At 42.8% G+C, this 24,472-nt stretch overlaps 2 protein-coding genes and 1 non-coding gene across 3 annotated transcripts in view; 2 read left to right on the top strand and 1 right to left on the bottom strand.

The window, feature by feature from the left end:
* The first annotated feature begins 2,721 nt into the window (after positions 1-2,721).
* LOC107295153 (uncharacterized protein C8orf76-like) lies at positions 2,722-9,913 on the top strand. Its single transcript, XM_015824455.1, has 6 exons — positions 2,722-2,835; positions 4,297-4,392; positions 4,693-4,836; positions 6,553-7,052; positions 8,165-8,297; positions 9,586-9,913. Exons 1-6 carry the CDS (start codon positions 2,722-2,724, stop codon positions 9,757-9,759), a joined length of 1,161 nt encoding a protein of 386 aa, XP_015679941.1. The 3' UTR covers positions 9,760-9,913.
* A 2,282-nt stretch (positions 9,914-12,195) lies between these two features.
* On the top strand, positions 12,196-12,268 carry TRNAM-CAU. The gene has a single exon. It is a non-coding gene; the product is annotated as a tRNA-Met (tRNA).
* Positions 12,269-14,453: 2,185 nt separating this feature from the next.
* TBC1D31 (TBC1 domain family member 31) overlaps positions 14,454-24,472 on the bottom strand; it is a 28,782-nt gene continuing 18,763 nt past the window's right edge. Inside the window, exons 16-22 of the mRNA XM_015824463.1 lie at positions 22,967-23,102; positions 21,008-21,100; positions 19,083-19,223; positions 17,554-17,748; positions 17,263-17,413; positions 16,257-16,382; positions 14,454-14,669 (exon numbers count right to left, since the gene is read on the bottom strand). Of these exons, the coding sequence (XP_015679949.1) occupies positions 14,539-14,669; positions 16,257-16,382; positions 17,263-17,413; positions 17,554-17,748; positions 19,083-19,223; positions 21,008-21,100; positions 22,967-23,102 (973 nt within the window). The 3' untranslated portion in view covers positions 14,454-14,538. The remainder of the gene's footprint in view (positions 14,670-16,256; positions 16,383-17,262; positions 17,414-17,553; positions 17,749-19,082; positions 19,224-21,007; positions 21,101-22,966; positions 23,103-24,472) is intronic.

The raw sequence follows: 24,472 nt of genomic DNA, 5'->3' as shown, positions 1-24,472 counted from the left end.
TATGGCATTCACTTAAAGACTGTAACGTTCACTTTACGACCACTGCATTTGCTTTATGACCACTGCAAAAAAAAGTAAAATCTGTTGCAGTCACATGGTGATATTTTTTTTTCCAAACAAGGGTCATATTCCCTTGCAGAGTAATCTTCATGGGCTTAAGCATTAAGTGGGCAAACAATGGTTAGAGTAATCCATTTAGTAATGGTTCATTTTTATTCCCAAGCTTCAGGGAAAGGATACAAGGCTCTCATCATAGATCAAAACTAATTTCTTGCAAAAATAAAGGTGGGGTAAAATTTTATTTATTCGATTTCCATAGCCACCCAACTCAACCAAGTCACTCTAAATAATACTGATTATGTGCTGCCCTGTTATTTTTTACTTATTGATCACATAGATAGATGATCTGTCCCTCACCTAGTTTTTCTAAGTCTCCCAACTGCACTCATGGCCACTGAGATGGACACCATCCTCCTTACTGCTGGTCGTCCTCCTCTTTCCTTCCACCTTTCCCAGCCTTTTTCACAGTTTATTCTTTGCATAATATGTAGGATATAATTTCAGTGTGGTCATTTGTGCCTGTGGGTTGATTCATCCAATGATCCATTGAATGATAAATAATCACATTGTTATGTATAATAATAATACTTTGGTTCCACAATAACTGAACTGGAAGGCCAAAAGCATTCTGTATCTATAACTTTGAAAAAGCATACATTTTAAAATTTTATACTTATTAAGCATTTTACGTGAAATAAATGACGAATTTAAAGCAAGGGAGGAAAAAAACCCGTGCAATAAAGAAAAAGAAATTAAAGTTATGAAATACAATCACTTCCAACCCTCACTACAATAAATAATTACAATCTTATAATCTTATAATTACAATTTTATAATCTTCCCTGGATTACTTTAATTAGACTTCAACTCTCAGAATAGGCTGAGGAATTCTGGGAGTTGAAGTCCACCTATCTTAAAAGTTGTCAAGATTGGGAAACACTGCTTAGGGCTCCAGATCAGCAGTGATTTCATATGAATACAGGTAGTCTTCGACTTACGACCATAACTGAATCAAAAATTTCTGTTGCTAAGTAAGACATTTGTTAAGGTTTTTTTGCTCCATAATATGAATTGGAGTGAATTGCTGCACAATTAGTAACATGGTTCAATGAATTTGGTTTTCCCATTGACTTCGCTTGTCAAAAGGTCACAAAAGGTGATCACATGACTACAGGAGACAACAACAGTCATAAATGTGAGTCAGTTCCCAAGCACCAGAATTTTGATCACACTACCATGGGGATTTGCAATAGTCATAAGTGTGAAAAATGGTCATAAGTCACTTTTTTCAACGCTGTTGCAACTTTTAACAGGTCACTAAATGAATTGTTGTAAGTTGAGGACTACCTGTACTGATTAAGAGAAAGCAGGAACTATAGGATGGGAGTTTTAAGTTAGCTTGTTGTGTGAACTTGGCTAAAAAAAAATGCTGACTGGGGAATTCTGGGAGTTGAAGCCCACATCACCTCAGTTTCCCAGGTCAAAAGCATTGAATTAAGTTGTAGCACAGTTTGCTGTTAATGGCAGAAAGAGGAACTAAAGAGCCTCTTGATGCGGGTGAAGAAGGAGAGTGCAAAAGTTGGCTTGAAACTCAATATTAAGAAAACCAAAATCATGGCATCCGGCCCTCTCAATTCCTGGCAAACAGATGGGGAAGAAATGGAGGTAGTGACAGATTTTATCTTCCTGGGCTCCAAGATCACCGCAGATGGGGACTGCAGTCAAGAAATTAAAAGACGCTTGCTCCTGGGGAGGAAAGCTATGACAAATCTAGACAGCATACTAAAAAGCAGAGACATCACCCTGCCAACAAAAGTGCGGATAGTCAAGGCCATGGTTTTCCCAGTTGCAATGTATGGATGTGAAAGTTGGACCATAAGAAAGGCTGAGCGCCAAAGAATTGAGGACTTTGAACTATGGTGCTGGAGAAGATTCCTGCGAGTCCCCTGGACTGCAAAGCGATCAAACCGGTCAGTCCTAGAGGAGATCAACCCTGACTGCCCTTTAGAAGGTCAGATCCTGAAGTTGAAACTCAAATACTTTGGCCATACTAATGAGAAGGAAGGACTCACTGGAGAAGAGCCTAATGTTGGGAAAGATTGAGGGCAAGAGAAGAAGGGGACGACAGAGAATGAGGTGGCTGGATGGAGTCACTGAAGCAGTAGGCGTGAACTTAAATGGACTCCAGAAAATGGTAGATCTGGAGGAACGTTATCCATGGGGTCGCGATGGGTCGGACACGACTTCGCAATTAACAACAACAACAACAACAGTTTGCTGTGTAAACTGGCTCGACTGAGTCAATTGAAATGCATCGAAGGGAACTACAAGTTAGCAGGTTGCATGAGTGTGTGATCTCCTCAATGCTACGGGCTCAGCCATGTGGGAAGGGCAGCCCAGCCGCATCTGAAGACCGTCGCTTCCCAAAGCGTTGATCTACACGTGAATAGCTCTCTCTTCCTCACCGAGAAAGAACTTCTAAAGCGAACCCGAAAACTCTAAGCAGCGGATGAGTCCCCACCGAGGAGAGAGGTACTTATAAGTCTAGGACAGCATCGTTCGGCTTGAGACCATCTAGCCGGGATCGTCGGCGTCGTCTATGATCCCGAGAAGCCGCTCTAGCAGCGAAGCCTCCGGGGTTGTCGCTCACCGGCGCGGAGCATGGCGCTGCTGCCGTTTGTGTTCGAGGACTCGGTCTTCGAAGAGGGCGGCGGGGCGTCCAGGGCCGGCAGCCCCCTTGCTTCCCACTACAGCGCCCGGTGCTGCGAGCCCGAGGTGAAGAGGGCAGGTTCACGGACGTTCGTGCCTCCAGACCCACGTGTTGGGGCTGGGATGTGCGACTGGGTTGGAGGAAGGACATTGCACTCTGCTCATGCGCTGGGGCAAGCTGTTCTTCAGCTAGCCCGCAGGAACTAAGGGCAGATGTGGCTGGATTTAATTTAGTGTGGTGTGGTGGGGCATTGCCCCACTTAGATGACTGTCCCAATCCTTGCAGATCTGAACAGGCTAGGATTCGGGGCTGTTATTGATCTGGAAGTCAGTGTCTGGAAAGGAGACCACCAGGACAGCCGGAGAAGCTCTCAATCCCAGCCATATAAAAGCGAGAGTTCCAGTGGTGTTCTTCAGGGTGCCTTTTCTCTTACTATTAAATGGTTGGTTGCACAGTCAGCCAGATGCTTAAACTGGATTTGGCAGCTTTGTCCATCTATTGAGCCCTTCCCAAGGACCTGGAATAGGTAGATGCTGTTTGATGATATTAAAGGTGTCTTTTGCAGGATGGAAGCTGTTCCTAGTAAGGCTGCCTTTTGCAATTGACTGGTGGGGATTTGGTCAATGCTGATGGTGCTCAAGTGGTGCTCCAGTTGTTTTGGGATTGCATCCACGGCACTTAGTGCTATTGGCACTATCTTTGCTTTCTTTTGTCACAGTTCTTCTACTTCTGTCTGCAGGTCCTTGCATTTTGTTGCCTTCTCCAGTTCTTTCTCTTCTCTTCTGCTGCCTCTAGGTATTGCGATATCCTCTAGCCAGATTTTTTTTTTAGCTTTCTTATCAACAATTGTTAAGCATGGGATACTACATTATAATATTTTTTTCTGTCGTTTTTATATTTTGTGTGTGTGTGTGTGTAAGTAAAAATAACTGAAGGCAGTGAACACACCTAACTGTCCTGCCTCCTGTTTTCCCCACTACTACAGGCTTCTGAGGTGGGCTGGGATGAAAGAAAGTGACTGTCCAAAGTCACCCAACCAGCTTTTGTGCCTAAGGGAAGACTAGAACACACAGCATCCTGATTTCTAAGCCAGCTACTCATAATCACTATGTCAAATTGGCTTTCGATTAGCTAGTCAAATCTATGATCTCCTGGTGGTGTCCTCTCTGGGCTCTAACCTCCGACTGTCGATGGTGTCACTAGAAGTTAAATTCCACTCAAAGCCTTTACTTTTCTTAATGGTAGAAGGAAGAAATGGGATGGAAGGGAAAACCTGTTAGGGCACTGTGGTTGTCTGGCCAAGTTGGAAGTTCTTGTGGTCACTCCCTGAATTCAGGGAGGTTCCAACCAAATTCTTTGGGGGGGTGTTGTCATTGATCGGGAGAAAATTGTAGGAACTAATAATAAAGCATCCCTGAGTGTTTAAGAGAGACTATGTAAAATTTGGTTTAAACTTTACAGTGTATGATACTGGTATTCCTTTGTAGTAATGCAACAAAATGTCTCCCCCCTCTTCCTCTTGACAGTGGTTTTGTGAACAGGTAGATTGCCAGGATGATCTTGAAAGGATCAACATAAAAAAGTTCAGAGGAGATCTGGCCTATAAGCAACAAGAATTTCAGGTATTTTCATGCTTGCGCTGTATTGATTCACACACACACACACACACACACACACACACACACACACACACATTCTGGAAAGGCCAGACATTATTTGGGAAGTAGATTAATAATCCAGTTCTGGGGGGGGGAAGCCTTTTTGAGTTGGCTGGAACTTAAAAACCAAGAAAATATCCATGTGATGCTCATGTTTACTTTTAATCACATACAGTTGTTAGCTGATGTTGAATAATTTGGCACAATTCACAACCCACTCACACTTTTGGAGTTACACTAAAATTTGATAAAATCTAATTTCAGAAGGCTCTTCAGGAATATTCCAGTTGCCTTGCCCTTGTGCCTTCCAGTAATACTGCCATGAGAAGAGATTTGAAAGAGAGCCAGGCCCGCTGTTTAGCTCATCTGGGGAAACATGAGGAAGCCTTGAGAATTGCGGAAAACCTGGTTGGTATTTTTCCAAGTGACTTTTCTCTTTATAGATTAGCTTGGATCCTCAATGTATACATATCAGTATATCTGGGGCTATATTTTTTCATGCCTGTCATCTCCCATTTGATTCTTTTTTAAAGTTTCTTAAAAGGCTATCGTCAAAAAAAGCGAAAGGGCAGCAAATAAATTTAAATAAATAAGAGAAACTAGCATGCTGTCAAGTAAGTGCTATCATTAAGCACTTACTTAATCTCTGTTTTCAGGAATGCTTCTGGGCCCACGTGTACACTGGAGACATTCTTGGAAAATAAAAAAAATGTTAGAATGATATTACCTCAGTTTTTATATGGGAGTATGTCCCTCTGTCCAGAAAAAAATAAAATAAAGGTGAAAGTCGAGGGAGGTAAAACATTTTGAAATGGCAACATTTTGTGCTTGAAACACAAGCACAAAGTTTGAAAGAAACGTTATTCTGGCCTCCAAAAGATTTTGGAATACTTTTGATATTCAGTCTGTTCTGAACTCTCAGAGTATTTCAAATTCACCAATTTCCCTTCTGATGAATGGACCTTTTGTGCCTGGCTAGAGCTATTAGGGCAGCCATTTTGGGAAGCATCCTTCAGTATAACTTAACATTGCAGATATGTGCTTTATTCTTGAAAGCTGGTGTAATGTACAGGTAGTCCTCAACTTACAACTGTTCATTTAGTGACCATTCAAAGTTACGACACTGAAAAAAGTGACTTATGACTGTTTTTCACACTTACAACCGTTGCAGCAACTCCACAGCCATGTGATCAAAATTTGAAAGCTTGGCAACATGTATTTATGATCGTTGCAGTGTCCTGGGGTCATGTGATCACCTTTTGTGACCTGACAGACAAAGCCAAGGGGCAAGACAGATTCACTTAACAACGGTGTTACTAACTTAACAACTGCAGCGATCCACTTCACAACTGTGGCAAGAAAGGTCGTAAAACGGAGCAAAACCTACTTAGCAACCGTCTTGCTTAGCAATAGAAATTTTGGACTCAGTTGCGGTCGTAAGTCCAGGACTACCTATAATGGATAAATTGCACTGGAAAGACTAAAACTCTAGTCCAGCCTTAGGCATGGAAACCACTGGAGTCTCTTTTGGACAGTCACTCTCTCTCACCCCAACTGTTGTTGCCAGGGAAAATGGGAGGAGGGGATGCTATGAATGCCATTTTGTACTCTTGGCAGAAAGGAAGGGTAATAAATAAATGTTGGGGATTCAGCATTCTCGTCCATCAGCTTTCTGCTGGTTTTTCTATTTTATCTTCTGGAAAATCAATCAGCTAGTCAATCCATCTCCACTGTATTGGGAGACAATCTAAACAGAAAGAAAAAAAATCACATCGGTGTGTATTGCACTGAATAGCATGCCGTACAATAAAATGTACCAACTGGGTGGTTTCTAGAATGTATTGTGAATTAAATTTTTAGATTGCCATTTCAGTAGATTGTGGATTTGTTTTATCGGGGAAAGTATATATTGTCATTTCCAGAGTTTAGGCGTAAGAAGACGTTGGCACTGTGTTTTTCAAGCTTGGCCACTTTTAAGATGTCTGGACTTGAACTCCCAGAATACCCCAGCCAGCTTAGAATTCTGGGAGTTGAAGTCAAACATCTTAGTTAACAAGATTACGAAACACCACCTTAGAGCATTAACTCTTATTCACCCTTCACTCCTTTTTCTTTTGTTTCTAGAGAAACGGGGCAACAAATACCGACCACGTAACAGCCGTACTTAATCTGCAGTTTGCTATTTATCGCCTTCTGGAGGATATTGAGAACGTAATTGGATGCTTGCAACAATTGATCTTGTTGCACCCGTTTCATCCACAGACTTGGAATTTGCTTGCTGAAGCTTACATGAGTTTGTTGCAATTTCTGCCTTCTTTGTCAGCAAGAGAAGCCAGTATGTCACAAAGTGATGGCTTAATTGCAGGCAGCTGCCTCCGGGTAGCATCAAAAGAGGTCAGCTTTGTGTGTCATCAGACACAGAGCCAGAGGAAGGATGATCTTTTGTTGTGTACTGTCCACCCAAACGACAGCTTTGGATCTTGTGTGGAACGCCAAAGTGTGCAGAGACCTGTTTGTACGCTGGGAAATTCAGGGACACGACCCACAATGAAGAGAGCTTCCTTAGGGGAGCGAAGATTGAATGATATTTGTATTTATGCATGTGCCTCCTTTGTTAGAGCCAGGTACGGTACTCTCTTTTCAGTCAATCAGAATAGAGCTGGAAGGGACCTTCGAGGTCTTCTAGTCCAACCCCTTGCTCAAGCAGGAGACCCTATAGTACCATTTCAGACAAGTGATTGTCCAATCTCTTCTTAAAAACCTCCAGTGATGAAGAACCAACAACTTCTGACAGAAAGCTGTTCCACTGGTTAATTGTCCTCACTGTTAGGAAGTTTCTCCTTAATTCCAGGTTGCTTCTCTCCTTAATTAGTTTTCATCCATTGCTTCTTGTTTTGCTTTCTGGTGCTTTGGAAAATAGGTTGACCCCCCCTCTTCTTTGTGCAGCCCTTCAAATACTGGAATACTGCTGTTATGTCACCCCCAATCCTTCTTTTCTCTAGACTGGCCATTCCCAAATCCTGCAACTGTTCTTCATCTGTTTTTGTCTCCAAGCCTTTAATCATCATAGTTGCTCTTCTTTGCATTTTTTTCCCAAAGTCTCAACATTTTTTTTGTAATGTGGTCAAAACTGGATGCAGTATCCCAGGTGTGGCCTTACTAAGGCTTTATAAAGCGGTAGTAATACTTTGTGTGGTTTTGATTCTATGCCTCTGTTTATACAACCAAGGATTGTATTAGCTTTTTTGGCTGCTGCCGCATCCCATCCTTATTTGCATATAAAGTACAGGTAGGTCTCGACTTACAACCATTCATTTAACAACCGTTCAAAGTTGGAACAGTGGTGGAAAAAGTGACTTACGACTGTCCCTCTGGTCATGTGATCAGACTTTGGGCACTTGGGGACAGGCATAAACAGGTAGTCCTCAACTTACAACAGTTCATTTAGTGACCGTTGAACGTTTCAACGACACTGAAAAAAAGTGACTTATGACCATTTTTACACTTACGACCATTGTAGCATTCTCCACAGTAATGTGATAAAAATACAGACGCTTGGCAACTGACTCATACTTATGACAGTTGCAGTGTCCCGGGGTCATGTGATCCCCTTTTGCAACTTTCTGACAAGCAAAGTCAATGGGGAGGCCAGATTCACTTAACAACCGTGTTATAACAACTGTAGTGATTCACTTAACTCTGGCTTTAACTGTTCATTTTTCTCTTTTGTTTCTAGGCTTTTGCTTCAGCTTATGCAGTTGACTCAGTCTTCTTTCGCTTTAGAGACTAACCTGAGAACGCAACAGGACATTGAAGACAAAATTAGATTTTTTGAATTGGAGGCAGACAGCTTGTCCTTGATGACTGAGGTCAGTCACAATTCAGCAAGGGTTGGGTAAACATTCGCCGTTAAGTGTGAATCGTGAATTAAGAAATAACATCCAATAATTTGCAGCTAGCTGCTTATTATTTTTTTTTCCCATTAGCCTATCAGAAGTATAAGAGGCGATGGCGATAATCATGTAAAGGAATGCCTGTTCAAAAATGTCAGGATGTGGGTAGTTGCAAGCTATCTTAGGGGTCATCTCCTCTGTCACTCCAATACAATCGGAATTCTGCAGTTACAGGATTAATTAAAACGTTTTTGTCTGCTTAAGATAGTTCTCGACTTAACATTTGTTTAGTGACCATTGAAACTCTGCCCATTAATGGGCCTTGCAGATGCCATCTTGACTTTTGTGACCACATCTATGAATACTTTTTCTGCTCCAAAGAGTAGCCGTCCCACCCCAAAGGCTAGCTACGGAAACGCTTAACTAATTTTACTTACTGAGCCAACCAAATCTAAAAATGAAAGGAGTCTCTGACTTTGAGAAGATGTGTTTCACCTAGGCCAGGGGTAGGCAACCTTGGCTCTTTTATGACTCGTGGACTTCAACTCCCAGAATTCCTGAGCCAGCATGGCTGAGCTTGGAAACCTCTCCCTTTCCCCTCAGCATGGCTGGCTCAGGAATTCTGGGAGTTGAAGTCCACGAGTCATAAAAGAGCCAAGGTTGCCTACCCCTGACCTAGGCCATTGCCCTAAAGTTGCATTCCTGGATGGGATTTCACCATCCTGTTTAGGAGAAAACTCACCCCATCTCAGAAGGACGAGCTGCATTGGGGGGAAAAAACAAGCATTTATAGTACTTGACTTAACAACCATTTGTTTAGTGAACATTTGAAATTACAATGGCCCTGGTAAAAGTGACTTACGACTGTTTTTCACACTTATGACTGTTGCATCATCCCCATGGTCATGTGACCAAAATCAGAACGCTTAGCAACCGGCATGTGTTTATGTCTGTTGTAGTGCCATGGGATCACGGGATCACTTTTGTGACCGTCTGACAAGGAAAGTCAATGGGAAAGCCAGATTCCCTTGACAACCATGTTTGCTAACTTAACAACTGCAGCGATTCACTTCACAGCTGTGGCAAGAAAGGTCATAAAATGGGGCAAATCTCACTTAACAACCATCTCACTTAGCAGCAGAAATTTTGGGCTCAATTGTGGTCATAAGTCGAGAAATATCTGTATTTGCAGTTAAGTCTGAATGCTTTTTAAGCTAACTGTAAAACTGAAACTTGTGCTTCCCGCATACACATTTTCTCGTAGGTTATGGGAGAAGATCTTGTTCCGGAAAAGCTGAAAGGAGACGCTCAGGAAGAGGTTAAATGCCTCTCTTCAGCAGTCCTAACATCCATCAGGACTGCATCCACTGTGGAGTTTGAAAGAAAATGGTTCCAGAAACTCAAAGATTGCTTTTCTCACACGGACTGTCCGACATAATACCCAAAAATGGCTGCACTGAAGCGCTTCTTCAGTATTTCAGTTCTATTTAACTCATCTGTTGCAAGCCCTTGTGTAGAAGCAGCTTAAAGGTCTCCACAATGGGCCATCTGTATTTTAACAGAATAACAGAGTTGGAAGGGACCTTGGAGATCTTCTAGTCCAGAAGTGTCAAACACCAGGCCCGCGGGTTAGGATTAGAATTAGGGTTATTTGAGTTGGACACCCCGTTCTAGTCCAGCCCCCTGCTCAAACAGGAAAAACCCTATACCATTCCAGACAAGTGGTTCAGCTTGCCAAGAGAACATATGAACAGGAACTCAGCCCTTCCATTGTACCTCTGTGCATATTGGAGTGTTTTTACCATTGGGAAGAATGAGCCATTTTATTTGAAAAGTTAACGTCTGGCCCTTCTTATTCCTTTTTTTTGCCAGCTGTGGTGCCATCACTGTTTCTCTATAGACCTTGCCCACCCTTCTTCCCCATCTTTTAATTGAGGCTCGGTAATTGGATCGTGACAGTATTTTATGTCTTTTAGGTTTTGCATAGTTTTTATCTGTTTAAGATAGTAAGCTGCCCAGTTACCCTGTGGATGGATGGATGGATGGATGGATGGATGGATGGATGTATGGATGGATGGATGGATGGATGGATGGATAGACGGACAGACAGACAGACAGACAGACAGACAGACAGATTCTGTTCAATAAACTTTTAATTCACCATTTGAAAAACTTTAGTCAACAGAGAACAAGGATTTTTTTTATCATTATTACTGCTTTGGAAATGATACACTAATATTTTGAATGAATAAAAATGTAAAAACAGTTGACTTGAGAGGGTAGGACAGGATGCCCCTGAGCAGTTAGTTCTGCGGGTAGCTTAAGTTTAATCCATATAAGTAGTCCTCAACAATTCATTTAGTGACAGTTTGAAGTTATACTGACACTGAAAAAAGTCATTTCATACTAACGATTGTTGGAGAATTCTAATGGTCACATGATCAAAAGTCAGATGCTGTCATAAAATGCAGTCATGTGGCTGCAGGGTGCTGCAAATTGCTGAATGTCCGAATTTTGGTCACATGACCGCAAAGGGGGTTTGACTGTCAGAATTTTGGATTCAGGACATAAGTCCCCTTTTTTGGGTCAATTGCAGTGTCGAACAGTCACTAAGTGACTGATCATAAGTCAAGGACTACTTGTATATACACACACTGGTACACAAATACACAGACAAACCCTTTTAAAATAACAATTTAAGGGGAGACTTTATTGAGAAATCCGCTTAAGATTGGTACCTCTAGTATATAACAATTATTTTGTCGTAAGTTGTGGTTCTCCACCTCACCATCCAATCTTCTCCTCAAATTTGGTTTGAAAAGCTAAATAATATGCTTCTTATAATATTGCCTTCCAAATTGTAAGACCAATAGAATATTTTTTCCATCCCTTTTTGGGTCTCAATATTCTAAGCTATTTATACAACCAAATGTTAACGCTTTCTAATCATATTATGCAAATATCAATGGACGGAACAATACCAGCTACTAAGATTTATAACCATAATAAAAAGGGAGGGAAAAGCATTAAAAATGCCATCTTTTTGTCTTTTACTGATTTGACTGCAATTTATTTCTTTGATGGTTGCGAGTCACCCAGAATTTCTGGGACTTGGGCCCAGAATTTAAAAAAAATAATTTAAATTTTAATTTTAATTTAAAAAAATCACCATCATCATCATCATGACAAAAGGCAGATACTCTGGTCCAGTGTTTCTCAACCTTGACCATTTTAAGGCATGTGGACTTCAACTCCCAGAATTCCACAGCCAGCATAGCTGGCTGTGGAATTCTGGGAGTTGAAGTCCACATGCCTTAAAATGGTCAAGGCTGAGAAACACTGCAAGTCTGGTCTTCGTTCACAGGGCTGCTATATGTGGGGTGACCACTAGAGGGCAGCAGAGGGCCGGAGTCCTCTAACGGCTGCCCTCTAGCGGGCATCTAACATTGTGCTGCCTATTGTTTGCTGCTGCTTGGTCGATCCTTGCTTGCCTTTCAAACCCAGCCGAGGTAATCAGATTGCCGTCCCTCGTTGCCCTGGCTCCCCGCTCCCAAGATGGTCTAGACCTGGACACAATCTGCAACCCTCTGCCTACCCGCATTCCTTTCACTGCAGTTTTCTCCCGAGGGGGGATGGAGAACGTGGGAACGGCTTGTTGGGAGGACTACCTCCCATCCGTTCATTCCGGGGCTGTTTCTCACCGACGCAACTCATTTCTCTACAGAGGAGAGATTTGATTTTCCTGCTTGATACTTAAATACGTTTAAGCCTGTGGAAGATGCGATTCTCCCCCTTTTTTTAGTTAAGGAATTAGGACGTCGCTTCTGCAGAGTTTTCCTCTTCATAAGGAGATTTTCTACCCCTCTTTACATGCGCCTCGTTAGCGCAGTAGGCAGCGCGTCAGTCTCATAATCTGAAGGTCGTGAGTTCGAGCCTCACACGGGGCAGTGCAGCTTTTTCGGCCCGAGAAGAAATAAAAATACCCCCTCATTGGACCCCGAACCTTAGGTTAGGAGACCCCTGGTGCCATCCCAACGACCTTGTATTTCGAGTGCAAACGCCTAAGCCTACTTCCGGGAGGGACAGCAAGGAGAGTAAAGATGAAATGGCTAAAGTGGGCAGAAATGGCATTTTGCCTCTTCCAACTTAGAATTTAACCCATACTTAAGTATATTTCTTACACATTTACTTCTGTGCACACGTGCACTTGCACTACATTTTTCTTTGGTTAAAAAAAAAAAAAGAGATTCTGGCATTTATTTTAGGAACCAGCATTTGGATTTGCTGTAACTTAGATTGCTTGTCCTTCAAACAGGGCAGCTTGTGATTTTCAGCCAAAGTGCCAGATATTTTTTAAAAAAATGTCCCTATCTTTTATCACAGCAGTCTTTGGAGCTTTTATTTTAGATAAGATAGCCTTTATTGTCATTTTTTTTTTACTGTGGGCACACTGGCGCACATTAAAAATGAAATTCTGTTGCCTGCTCTCAAAAGTATACACATACACATGTTATTCAAAAAGTACATGCAGAAATCCTTTGATTTTTTTTCTTAAGCAAAAAAACGTGACAAATGAATTGGAAGCAGTGATTCTCAATCTCAACAATTTTAAGACTCTCATGACTGACTGGGGCATTCTGGGAGTTGAAGTCCATACATCTTAAAGGCTTGCAGCTTGCATTCCCAAAGAACACACTTGGTTTTTGTGATAGCTAGCCTGCGGTGCTAAATGTTGGCTAATTTTTAATACTGCAGATGAAAACTTTCCCTCTGGCTATCTTTAATATTTCAAAATAGGATTCATGTACTAAGATAAGTACGTGGTGCATCTTTGGGGTTTCTGGAGAATGAATGTTGTCACTAGGCCAATAAATCTTGGCTTCTGGGATTCACAAATGGCAGCCATTCCAGGTGTGAACGACCCTGGAAGCCAGATGCCTCTTAGGGGATGGGCCCTGTGCAGTGGTGGGATTCAAATATGTGGAACAATTGGTTCTCTGTGTGGATGCCGCTGCCGGAAGTCCATTCTGGGCCTGGGCAACAAAAAATTAGCTATCAGTTCTGCTGAAGTGGTGCGAACTGGCTGAATCCCACCACTGGCCCCGTGTACTTATTACCCACAATGTTGATCAGAACTGTACAATCACAGCACAATCAAGAGGTTTAGTAGACGAACCCTTTCACAAGGCTACAGTTTGCAGTTGCGACATCCCTCGGAATGGCTGCCCAGCTTTCTCTTGGTCAAACAACTCTTCCATTGCGATTTTTCTATTAGGATTCAGCAACCAAAATGGATGCCCACCAGGGGATAGCATTGACCAACCTTGGGGGCTTCTGAAGTTAAGTAGGGCCAGGCTGGGCTGGCATTTGGGTGGGAGACCAATGTAGAGCTGTTGGTTTCACTGTGAGGCTGAACAAAAAAAAAAGCATCATAGAGGGAAATAGCAGACTTCTGGGTTATGGCCAAAGTAATGACCTGGATGTGTCAAAATGATCTCCAAGGAGGCTTTATTGGCCTGTGGTCAGTATGATGATTGTAACTGGTCAAGTTCAGGCTGCCACTAGAAACCTAAACTAAAGATGATCTTTGGAATGGATTTCAGAGGGCTTATTCAACAATGCACAAGTTCAAATGCAACAAGCCATTGTCTCCTAGAGATGCTTGAAATCAAGTCTATTTCCAAGCTCAAGTAGATGTACAACAGGTATGCCAACATGCAGCAATTTTCCCCCAATGTGTCACTCTCCAAACATTACTCCTGGCATCTCCTCGTCTGAACTTCCTTTGCTAAATCACGTCTGTAAAACCCTAACGATCCTTGTGTATTAAGCATTCAGGGTTTAGACAGGATTTAGTGCTATTAATTTTTTTTTTAAAAAAAAGCCTCAAATCAGCTGCTACAAGGCCAACAGACCAAGAGATCAACAGAAATAAAGCCATTCCTGAAGGAAAAAAAAATCCCCATCCATCGTTTTTTCAGCTCTTACCTATCGGCCATTCTGTGACTTGAAGATAGATTGCAACTCTTTATTTAAAACTTATTCAAACTGCTGGCTAAACGTTTTAAAAAAGATCCAATGTTTGTTCAAATGTTTTATTTTTATATACAAAAATAATTCTAAAAAGTATTTTGAAAACATGATACAAAATCAATCTTGTCTTCCCGGAATCTCATGGAAGAAGACCATGGACAGTTGGATCAGGACTCTTCAGCTCTCACTGGGCATCTGGTGCTAAACCTGGCTTCCCCCGAGCGTGAGACATGAGCTTCTTTCTGAGTTGTCTAACTTCAGCCATTATTTCCCGTTCTTTCGATTCCAGCTCCTGCCGTCCTCGGTCTAAAGAGACTTGAAAGGTGAAAGGAGGAGTTCTTAAAAATGTTAGGTTACAACATCAGCATCACAAGCTCAGTGGCTATATCTTGTAAGACCCAAGAAGCATCCAGCTGTTTTATTTTGAAAGGACAAATATTCCTAGAGATTCTATAAGCAATCCCTATTCCAGTGATGGCGAACCTTTTAGACACCGAGTGCCCAAAAACTGCCCTGCCCCTGCCCTCCCCTGCCCCCCCACTCCGCCCCCACATCATCTGCACACAACGGGGTGTGAGGGTGGAGTCTTGTCTCTGCTGCCCCGCTGCCATGTCCTTGGTTGTGCTGCTCTGCATGGGCTGCACCTGGGGGCGACTCTCCTCCAGAGGGGCTGCTGGTGAGGAGGGGGCTGCGGGGGGAGGCGGTGCTGAGGCAATGGCATACGTGCCCATAGAGAGGGCTCTGAGAGCCGCCTCTGGCATGCGTGCCATAGGTTCGCCACCATTGCCCTATTCTATAAGGAAGGGTATCTATCTATCTATCTATCTATCTATCTATCTATCTATCTATCTATCTATCTATCTATCTATCTATCTATCTATCTATCTCTATCTATCTATCTATCTATCTATCTATCTATCTATCTATCTATCTATCTATCTATCTATCTATCTATCTATCTATCTATCTATCATCAATCAAATTTATTTGCTGCCCATCTCATGGTTTAGGCAATTCAGGATATGTTGAGGGTTGCATCTATTGTGGATGTACATCTGGTGGGATCACGAAAAAGGGTCTTTTCAGTGGTGGCTCCTTCTCTATGGAACATCATTCCCCTAAGATTGGCTCCCCACTTTGTTGCTTTTCCAAAAGGCCGCAAGGGCCATTTTGTCAGTGGGCATGGGGACCACAAATGGAGATGATGTGATCAATCGGTTTATTTATGTGGCTGTTGCTATGGGGAGAAGGGGGATGGGAAGTTTTATGGGTTTTTATTTTTGTGGATTTTTAATGTTGTAAGCCGCCTGGAGTTAACCTGTGTGTGAGTTAGGCAGCCATATAATTTTATATAATGAAATAAATAAAAGCAAACAGAATTTAACCATCCAAATGGACTCCGGAAGGCAGAGAAAATATACAATTATTCAGGAGAGATTTTTTAAAAATAAATCAGTTTGTCCTTCCATTGCTGATTCAAGAAGCTTGGGTCATATCTGGATCTGAGGAGCTGTAGAACTTGTAATCCCAATGCACCTGAACAGCACCAGGGTGGGGAAACTGACTGCACCCTGATTTCAATCTTGTCCTTGTTTGTACAGAACAAGGAAGGTGACCTTGATGGAGAATTTAAGTTCAAAACAATCAGAAATTATGTGGAAGAGGCTCATAAGAGTATAAGAAGGGTAGGAAGTATAACCCCAATCAGATATGTTATTACAGCTCCTCTTAATAAAAATAGCTTTAACCTTCTCGAGGAGTTGATTCCTAATTTGGTTTACATCTTTCCACCTTCAACAAACTATTTGATTGCAAGTATTATGGCTATCAACAACAACAGATGTAAGAACAGATTATCACACCTAATATTTTCTCCTTCAAAACCCATGTTTTGCCACTTACAGTGGATGGAAGAGTTTCCGCCTGAGGATTCATTTAAACAAGCATTGCCCACTTGCATCTGCCAGGATTCCTGATGGCCTTCTGAACCTTGTTGAGTCTTGGAGGTTCTCAGATCCCGCAGTCGCTCTGTAGAAAGTGGACACGTTACATTATCAGCCAGATAATGTACTCTTGGTTTTTAGGTATAGGGCAGGGGTAGGCAACCTTGGCTCTTTTATGACTCGTGGACTTCAACTCCCAGAATTCCTGAGCCAGCCGTGCTGAGGAGAAATGGAGAGGTTTTCATACTGAGCCATGCTGGCTCAGGGATTCTGGGAGTTGAAGTCCACAAGTCATAAAAGAGCCAAGGTTGCCTACCCCTGGTATAGGGTATTCCTTGGGTTGGCTTATAAAACACTTATTTATTTATTTTTTTTAAAAAAACAAATTAATTCAGAGCATGGGACATAAACTGCCCCAAAATCATCTCGGAGCAGGCAGCCATAATAAATTTATTAATTTTTTTTTTAAAGATTCTAATACCGTCTCAAGTAGCTGTAATGTTTGGCAAGATGTAGTTTTAAAAAATGAGACCGGTTACAATGTGACCTACAGCAAAAGTGAAGAGGTGGATGGCTCTCTCTCTCTCAAGCAGTGTTCCCCAATCTTTCCAGGTTGGCGGCCTGGTGCAGAGAGGGGGAGAGAAGAGGGGATGGTTTTGTGTGAGGGGTATGTGTACCGATGCCCACTGCTCATGCAAGTGGGTCTGCAAGCGTGCGAGCACCGGCCTGCCACTCGCGGGGCCCGGTTGCAAATAGCCCACAGCCCGGGAGTGGGCTGAGGCCCACAGGTTGGGGGACCTCTGCTCTAAAGTCTTCAGGGCAGTGTTTCTCAACTTTGGCAAGTTTAAGATAGGTGGACTTCAACTCCCAGAAGTCCCAGTCACCGTAATACATGTCACATGAACAAAATAATAGAAATTTTTATCGGTCTATTTTGCTGTGTACAAACAGCTCCTCCCACTCACCAAAATAGCCATCTTCATCCTGAAGTTTCACTGCCAGGTCTATGGCGTCATTCATTTCTTGGTTCAGAAACCGCTTCCTGTTGGCATCCGAAGCAGCAGCGATGTCCTGCTGTGCCATCAGCTGCTCTTTTTTTTCTACGGTGTCCTCCAGCTAAAATGCGATAGAAAAGCAGGACATTTCCATTAGAAAAGGAGAAGGCAGGAAGAGAGAAGGATTATCTCCACAACGGAAGCTGTGTGTCCATTGGAGAACAGCAGAGGCCAATCTTTAGCAGACTTTTATCCACTCACCTTTTCGGCCAATTCTTCTTTCATTGCCTCAAGCAGCTTAACTTCTGCCATTCTGGTCTTGTGAAGGAGTTTGGCCACCTCTTGGTATCGCTGGTCCCGGTCCATGTCGTCACGGATTCGCTTGTGGAGGAGCTCCACTTGCCAATTCACGTCAATGTTTTCTTGATGGGCTTTGGCTAAAGATTCTTCAAGCACCTAAGATGGCACAAATTGTGTCAGAGAGCACCAGACTCTGAAGCTGCACATCTTCCTTCCAGCAGGACATCAAGCTTATGAACTTGCCAATTGTATGGTTGTCTGTGATTAAAAATCTGCCTCAGGTGGTCGAGAAGGATTAGTTTATCTACAAATTGTTTCCACAGCCTGGATTGGTCTTAAAAAAAAAAGTGGGAGACGATATTTACTAGATATTTGTGAGACTGAGACAGACAACAATCATTTTCTCTAGGTAGGAGAAAGAATCTTCAAGGAGAGAGAGTAACTACTTTGGATATGTAGGAATTTGGTCAGCTAAGACCGGGGTGTTCAAACTTGGCCCTTTTATGACTTGTGGATTTCAACTCCCAGAATTCCTCAGCCAGGAAAGTCCACAAGTCATAAAAGGGCCAAATTTGAAGACCCCTGAGCTAAGATGTACCTGCTTGAAGGAACTGCAAACAGAGTTTGTGTGAATGCTCCCTCCATATTCTGAAGCACTTTTTTGCTTTTAAATCCAAAGTAGCACACAGAGCTACAAGTATTCCTTGCTTAATGACTGGTTGCTTAGCAACTGTTCAAAGTTTCAATGGATCTCCCTAGAGCTACTTATGATCTGGTTCTGGAGGTCTGACAGCTGGACCCAGCGCAAAGCTCACTTTTATGGGAGCAAAGCTGCAGCATCCCACGGTCATGTCACCGTGATTTTTTGCCAGTTTTTACTGGTTTCCAGCATTTACTTCTGGTTTCTGGCAAAAAAACCCAAAACATCTACTGAAGAAAATGAGGTTTGTTTAATGACTGCGGCATTCACTTAACAATGTGGCATTTGCTTAATAACTGCTGCAAAACAGATCGTAAAACTGGGCACAGTTACATGGCACCTGCTTAATGACCACCACTTAGAACTGTAATTCTGGGCTTAGTTACAGTCATAAGTTGAGGAGTACCTGTACAAGATAATCCTACGCCAATAATTCATCCTGGAAACTTCCAAATGTCCTAGAACAGGGATAGGCAACCTTGGCTCTTTGATGACTTGTGGACTTGAATACCCAGAATTCCTGAACCAGCTATGCTGACTCAGGAATTCTGGGAGTTGAAGTCCACAAGTCATCAAAGAGCCAAGGTTGCCTACCCATCCTAGAATCTTTTGCACCAATTCAAAGCAAAGCAACCTTTTTATAAGCTCCCCCCCAACCCAAGTAGAGAAAGACAGCAAAGACCCCTTGATTCCTACTCATCCTGCCTGGCATGGCCAATGGAGAGTGAATATAGGAACAGAAGCCCCAATTATCTGGAGCAAATTCAATAGTCTCGCATGAGGCCCTCACTTCATGAACTTTCTGGTTTCCTCCTTGTTCTGCTTCAATCAACCTCTGAAATAAACGCTCTTCGAGATCAGCTTTCCTCCGGCTGGTGTCCATCTCCCCTTTGACTTCTTGTGTCATGGCTTCCTGCTCTTTGACAAGTTTCTGATTGAAAAAGAAAAAACAAGTTAGTGGGATGACGAACTCCAAATCAAAGCTAAAAAGATTTCTCACAAGGGGATACCTGCATTGTGGTCATGCTAAGTCAGTATGCTTCCTTCAACTGTCTTTTAATGATTGGATATACATTGTATGAATATATTATATAAATATCAGAATATTGATGATTATTTTGGGTAACTGTCCCATCTTCCCAGCCCACTTTTCTTGAAGCAAATCTCAGATACAAACACCATCTTTGGAGAAGTTATCGGTCTCTTCCTGTCTTGCATTTGATCTTATTCTTATTAAATACACCCTAAAGCCAAAATAATCAAGAATAGAAACAATGAATTTAATTCCCTCCCCTCCATGAAGCTGGGAATCATTTAATGAATTATGGCAAGCTCAGAGCGACGTAGTCCCTCAAAAATGACTAGAGGGCATCTGCAAATTCCTACGTTTAAAAAATTAACAGGGCTGTTAATAATGCATTTGTATATGCCCATATATTAATTTTCCAGGTACAGGCATATATCTCAATAGTTAAAAAATGTGCAAGATGATCAACTCCTACAGATTTTTGTGTTCTTTCATGAGATGTTGTTCTTGGAATAGAAAAACATTGTTATTTTGTGTGTTTCTTTGTTTGTATCCCACCTTTATTATTTTTACAAATAACTCAATGTGGCAAACATATTCAACATACCTTCCCCCTTCTATTTTCCCTAGAATGCCAACTCTGTGTGAAAGAGAGAGAGTTCACCCAGCAGGCTTTCACTAATAGTAGTAGTAGTAGTAGTAGTAGTAGTAGTAGTAGTAGTAGTAGTAATAATAATAATAATAATAAAGTTGGAAGGGACCTTGGAGGTCATCTAGTCCAACCCCCTGCTCAGGCAGGAAACCCTATACCATTTCAGACAAATGACTGTCCAGTCTCTTCTTAAAAACTTCCAGTGTTGGAGCATTCACCGCTTCTGGAGGCAGGTTGTTCCACTGGTAATTGTTCTCACTGTCAGGAAGTTTCTCCTTAGTTCTAGGTTGCTTCTCTCCTTGATTAGTTTCCATCCATTGCTTCTTGTCCTGCCTTCAGGCGCTTTGGAGAATAGCTTGACTCCCTCTTCTTTGGGACAGCCCCTGAGATATTGGAAGGCTGCTATCATGTCCCTCCTCATCCGTCTCTTCATTAAACTAGACATACCCAATTCCAGCAGCCTTTCCTTATATGCTTTAGCCTCCAATCCCCTAATCATCTTTGTTGCTCTTCTCTGGACTCTTTCTAGAGTCTCAACATCTTTTTTACATCGTGGTGACCAAAACTGGATGCAATATTCCAAGTGTGGCCTTATCAAGGCATTGTAAAGTGGTATTCACACTTCACGTGATCTTGATTCTATCCCTCTGTTAATGCAGCCTAGCACTGTGTTGGCTTTTTTGGCAGCTGCAGCACACTGCTGGCTCATATTTAAGTGATTGTCCACTAGGACTGCGAGATCCCTCTCACAGTTACTACTACTAGATCAAACTTGACTGTTCAAATACTTTTTTTTTAAAAAAAAATACTTATCGGATGTGTGGGCCGTCGTGAACAATAGCGTCTGAAGATGTTGCTGACCTCTACCTTGGAACAGCAATCACACATTCAAGACTTCTATCACTTTGCAACTTGGGCAAATCTAACCCTAGCAGTAACCCTCCATACTGATTTGCAAGATTCTTTGGCACTCACAGAACAAGCCTAGATGTCTGGTTATTCGGCCTCTGGAACACCCCACGTTCTGGTCACGTACCTGTTCAAAAAGTCGCCGCTGAGTTTCCAGCTCCATCTGCCTCACCTCGACGTCTCGAATGGTAGCTGCTGTTTCTTCTTCTCTCATGGAGGCCTACAGCGAATGCAGGTGGTTACACCAAACCAGTAAAATTGCCTACCCTTTGCTACCATCTCTTTGTTTAATTCAGGGGTCTTCACACTTGGCCACTTTAAGACTTGTGGACTTCAACTCCCAGAATTCCTCAGCCAGCCCTGAGGGCTGGGTGAGGAATTCTGGGAGTTGAAGTCCACAAGTCTTAAAGTGGCCAAGTGTGAAGACAGCTGGTTTAATTCTTTGCTTTGGGTTAAAAAAACTGCATTCTAACTGCTTGTGAAAAGTATTTTACCACATGTTTTTCCTATTTCTAAACCAGGAACACATGTAGTCCTCAACTTACAACAGTTCATTTGGTGACCGTTCAAAGTTGCAACGGCACTGAAAAAAGTGACTTCTGATCATTTTTCACACTTAGGACTGTTGCAGCATCCCCATGATCGTGTGATTTATATTCAGATGCTTGACAACTGACTCATATATATGACGGTTGCAGTGTCCCAGAGTCATGTGATCCCCTTTAGTGACCTGACAAGCAAAGTCAATGGGAAAACCAGATTCACTTAACAACCGTGTTACTAATTTAAGAACTGTAGTGATTCACTTATTCTGCAGTGATTCGCCTAGTCACATCCTCCTGCTCTTATTCTCTACCGCCTCTGATCCTGGAGATTGTATCTAGCCATCATGGCTACTAACCTGTCAGCCTGTAGGAGTTTAATTTGCCCCTCTTTTAATCCCAGGCAAATTGGCCATCACTCATTTCAATAACAAATGTCATAATTTCTCTATGGATGGTGTTAAGTAGGACAACCTTAATCTATCCTTCATCGACACCAGTCTCCAGTTTCCTGGAGGGCCTATGGAAAAAATCCTAAACCCTTTGGTTAACATTCTTGAGATCTGTTGGATTCCAACTCTCCACCAACATGGCCAATGATTGGAGCTGTGGTCTAATAAGCCCGGAAGAGACCAGGAACAGCGAATTGTGGCCTAGACCAGGGCTTTTCAAACTTTTCATCCATTGTACCACTTTTAGGATATGGCAATATCCGAGTGCCACCAGTTGCCTAGCAAGGTGTCAAAAATTTAATGACCCAAAAAAAAAAAAAGGGAAAAAAGCGATAAAGTACAGGTAATCCTCGACTTACAAGAGTTTGCTTAGGGACTGTTCGAAGTTACAATGGCACTGAAAAAAGTGCTCCCCAAGCCACAGCCGAGCAAGACACCTTCCTGCCCATCCAGCAGCGTTCTTCCTCCTGTCTGAGGTTTTCATTGTTGTGAGCATTTCTGTTGAGGATTGGCAGCAGGGGTGGGGTGGGGGGGTGTTTGGTTTTTATTCCCATCTGCTGGGTGGTTGCAGCAGGTTTTGGTCACTTCACATGACCCTGGGACACTGTGACCGTCATAAATATGAATCAGTTGCCAAGCATCTGAATGTAAATCACAAGACCCTGGAGTTGCTGCAACATTCCAGCTGATCGGCGCTTCTTCTGGGCTCAGCAGAAGCACCAGGATCAGCGCCGAGCTCCATCTGGAGCCTGGCGCTGATCCTGGCGCTTCCACTGAGCCCTGACAGCCCCGAAAAAGTGCTGATCCTGGCGCGTCCGCTGAGCCCTGACAGCCCTGCAGCTCCAGCCATCTCTCGCTCAGGCTTGTGGGGTGCTGCCACCGGTTCAGCTCATTCCCCTCCCCCGCTACCACTTTTCTAGGATGGTCACGTACCACCTGCCAGATGCCAATGTACCACAGGTGGTACCCGTACCACTGGTTGAAAAGCCCTGGCCTAGACTTGTTCCCTGGGAGGAACTGAGGAAGCCGGTCAAACAGAAATGCCAGAATGTTCCTGTTCTCTTGCCCACAGGTGAAGTGGTTACAGGTTACCTTTCTTGCAATTTCATCGTCGAGCCTTTTAAGCTCCATTTCCCGCTGATCTTGCTGGTATTTTAGAAAGCGCCTCCGTGCGCCTTCCACCAACTGCAGCTCCTTCACTTTCAGTTCTCTCTTGACGGCAGCCAACCTTCAGGGTCAAAAAGAAAAACCGGCTTGAGAAGGGCGGGAGCACATGGGTGGGTGCAAACAGGCCAGGTGAAAGTTTGGACAGCTCATCCTAAATTCGCTCTGTTGGGAGTAGGGAAAAGATTCTCGTGATGCTGCATTCTGTTGGTGGCCAGCCAGACATCTGAGAATACTACATAGAAGAAAGAAGACAATAGATCTCTCTCTCTTGATTTAAACATTTGCCCTCCCGTTAGGCTTCTAGATGCAACTCAAGGTGTTGGTTGTATAAGGGCCTTCATGGGATTGGGGCCAAGAGATTTGAGGGACTGTGTGTCTCCAGTTGTCTTCACCCACCCATGAATTCCAGCAGGAGGGGCATGCTTTGAGTTCCACTGATTAAAGAATGCCAGGGGACATTTTTGGCCACGGTGCCTATCCTTTGGAAATGACTATTTCATGGAATCAGATTAGATCTGATACTGCTGGCCTTTGGCCCAGAGTTAGTGTAGCCCATGCGACTTGTTACTGTTGGGAGAGAGTGTCCTTAGTGGCCCTTCTTTTGCTTTGATTATGTGTGATTTTGTTTTGCATTGTTATTAGCACCTCTGTTTTTAAACTTGTTTGCTGCCCAAAGTCGCACTGAGAAGATGAGCAACCATATCAATAAAATCAAATACAAAATAAAATAAATGGTTGTGCTTGAGTTAACTATATTTGAGATGCATTCTGTCTTGGTTTTAAAACTGGAGGAAGAAACATCATGAACCCGGGCTATGCCAATGACATTACTGTTATGGTTCCGGCTAATGAAACACTTCAAAGAACTTCCAGGCATTGATTTTCCTAAAAGTAATTTATTGTTACAAAATGTCGGCACAGGCACAACGGAAGTTGATGCTAAGATCTAAAATTCTCTTCCTCTGAGCAATTAATTTACCAGCATGTTCCCTCCCTAAATTTGCTGTCATATATCATGTACTCCTATCAGGTGGAAGAGCAGAGGTTCTCTTCCGGTCTCTTCCCGGCCAGCAGTCCTATCTTTCTCCTCCCCCCCCCACATCATCTGAATTAACTCTAAAAATACTAGACAGTTCTGCATATTTTGTCAAAGCAAGAACATACAGCATTTGCAGCATTGACAGTTACTCTGATAGCTAAAAATGCATAGGATCTGGAAGCTCTGGTAATAAACTCAAGGAGCACAGACATAAAGACGATCAAACTAATGACAACAAGTACAACCATCAACCTTGGAATTGACCATGAAGGTGTGGAAGTGGTGTAGAGCTTCTGCCTTTTAGCATCCAGCATCAACAATAAAGGAACAAACAGTCAAGAAATATGACACAGACTAGCACAGTGTTTCTCAACCTTGACAATTTTAAGGCA

This window comes from Protobothrops mucrosquamatus, unplaced genomic scaffold, assembly GCF_001527695.2.
Source record: "Protobothrops mucrosquamatus isolate PMUCROS unplaced genomic scaffold, P.Mucros_1.0 scaffold2242, whole genome shotgun sequence".
NCBI classification, from domain to species: domain Eukaryota; kingdom Metazoa; phylum Chordata; class Lepidosauria; order Squamata; family Viperidae; genus Protobothrops; species Protobothrops mucrosquamatus.
This window is presented reverse-complemented; position numbering and strand designations above follow the sequence as displayed.

Excerpts from the sequence above, each read along its gene's own strand:
- LOC107295153 (XM_015824455.1), top strand. The coding sequence starts at position 2,722 with ATGGCGCTGCTGCCGTTTGTGTTCGAGGACTCGGTCTTCGAAGAGGGC. Across the intron at positions 7,053-8,164 it reads GCCTCCTTTGTTAGAGCCAG|GCTTTTGCTTCAGCTTATGC; the intron begins GTACGGTACTCT and ends TTTTGTTTCTAG. Across the intron at positions 8,298-9,585 it reads GCTTGTCCTTGATGACTGAG|GTTATGGGAGAAGATCTTGT; the intron begins GTCAGTCACAAT and ends ATTTTCTCGTAG.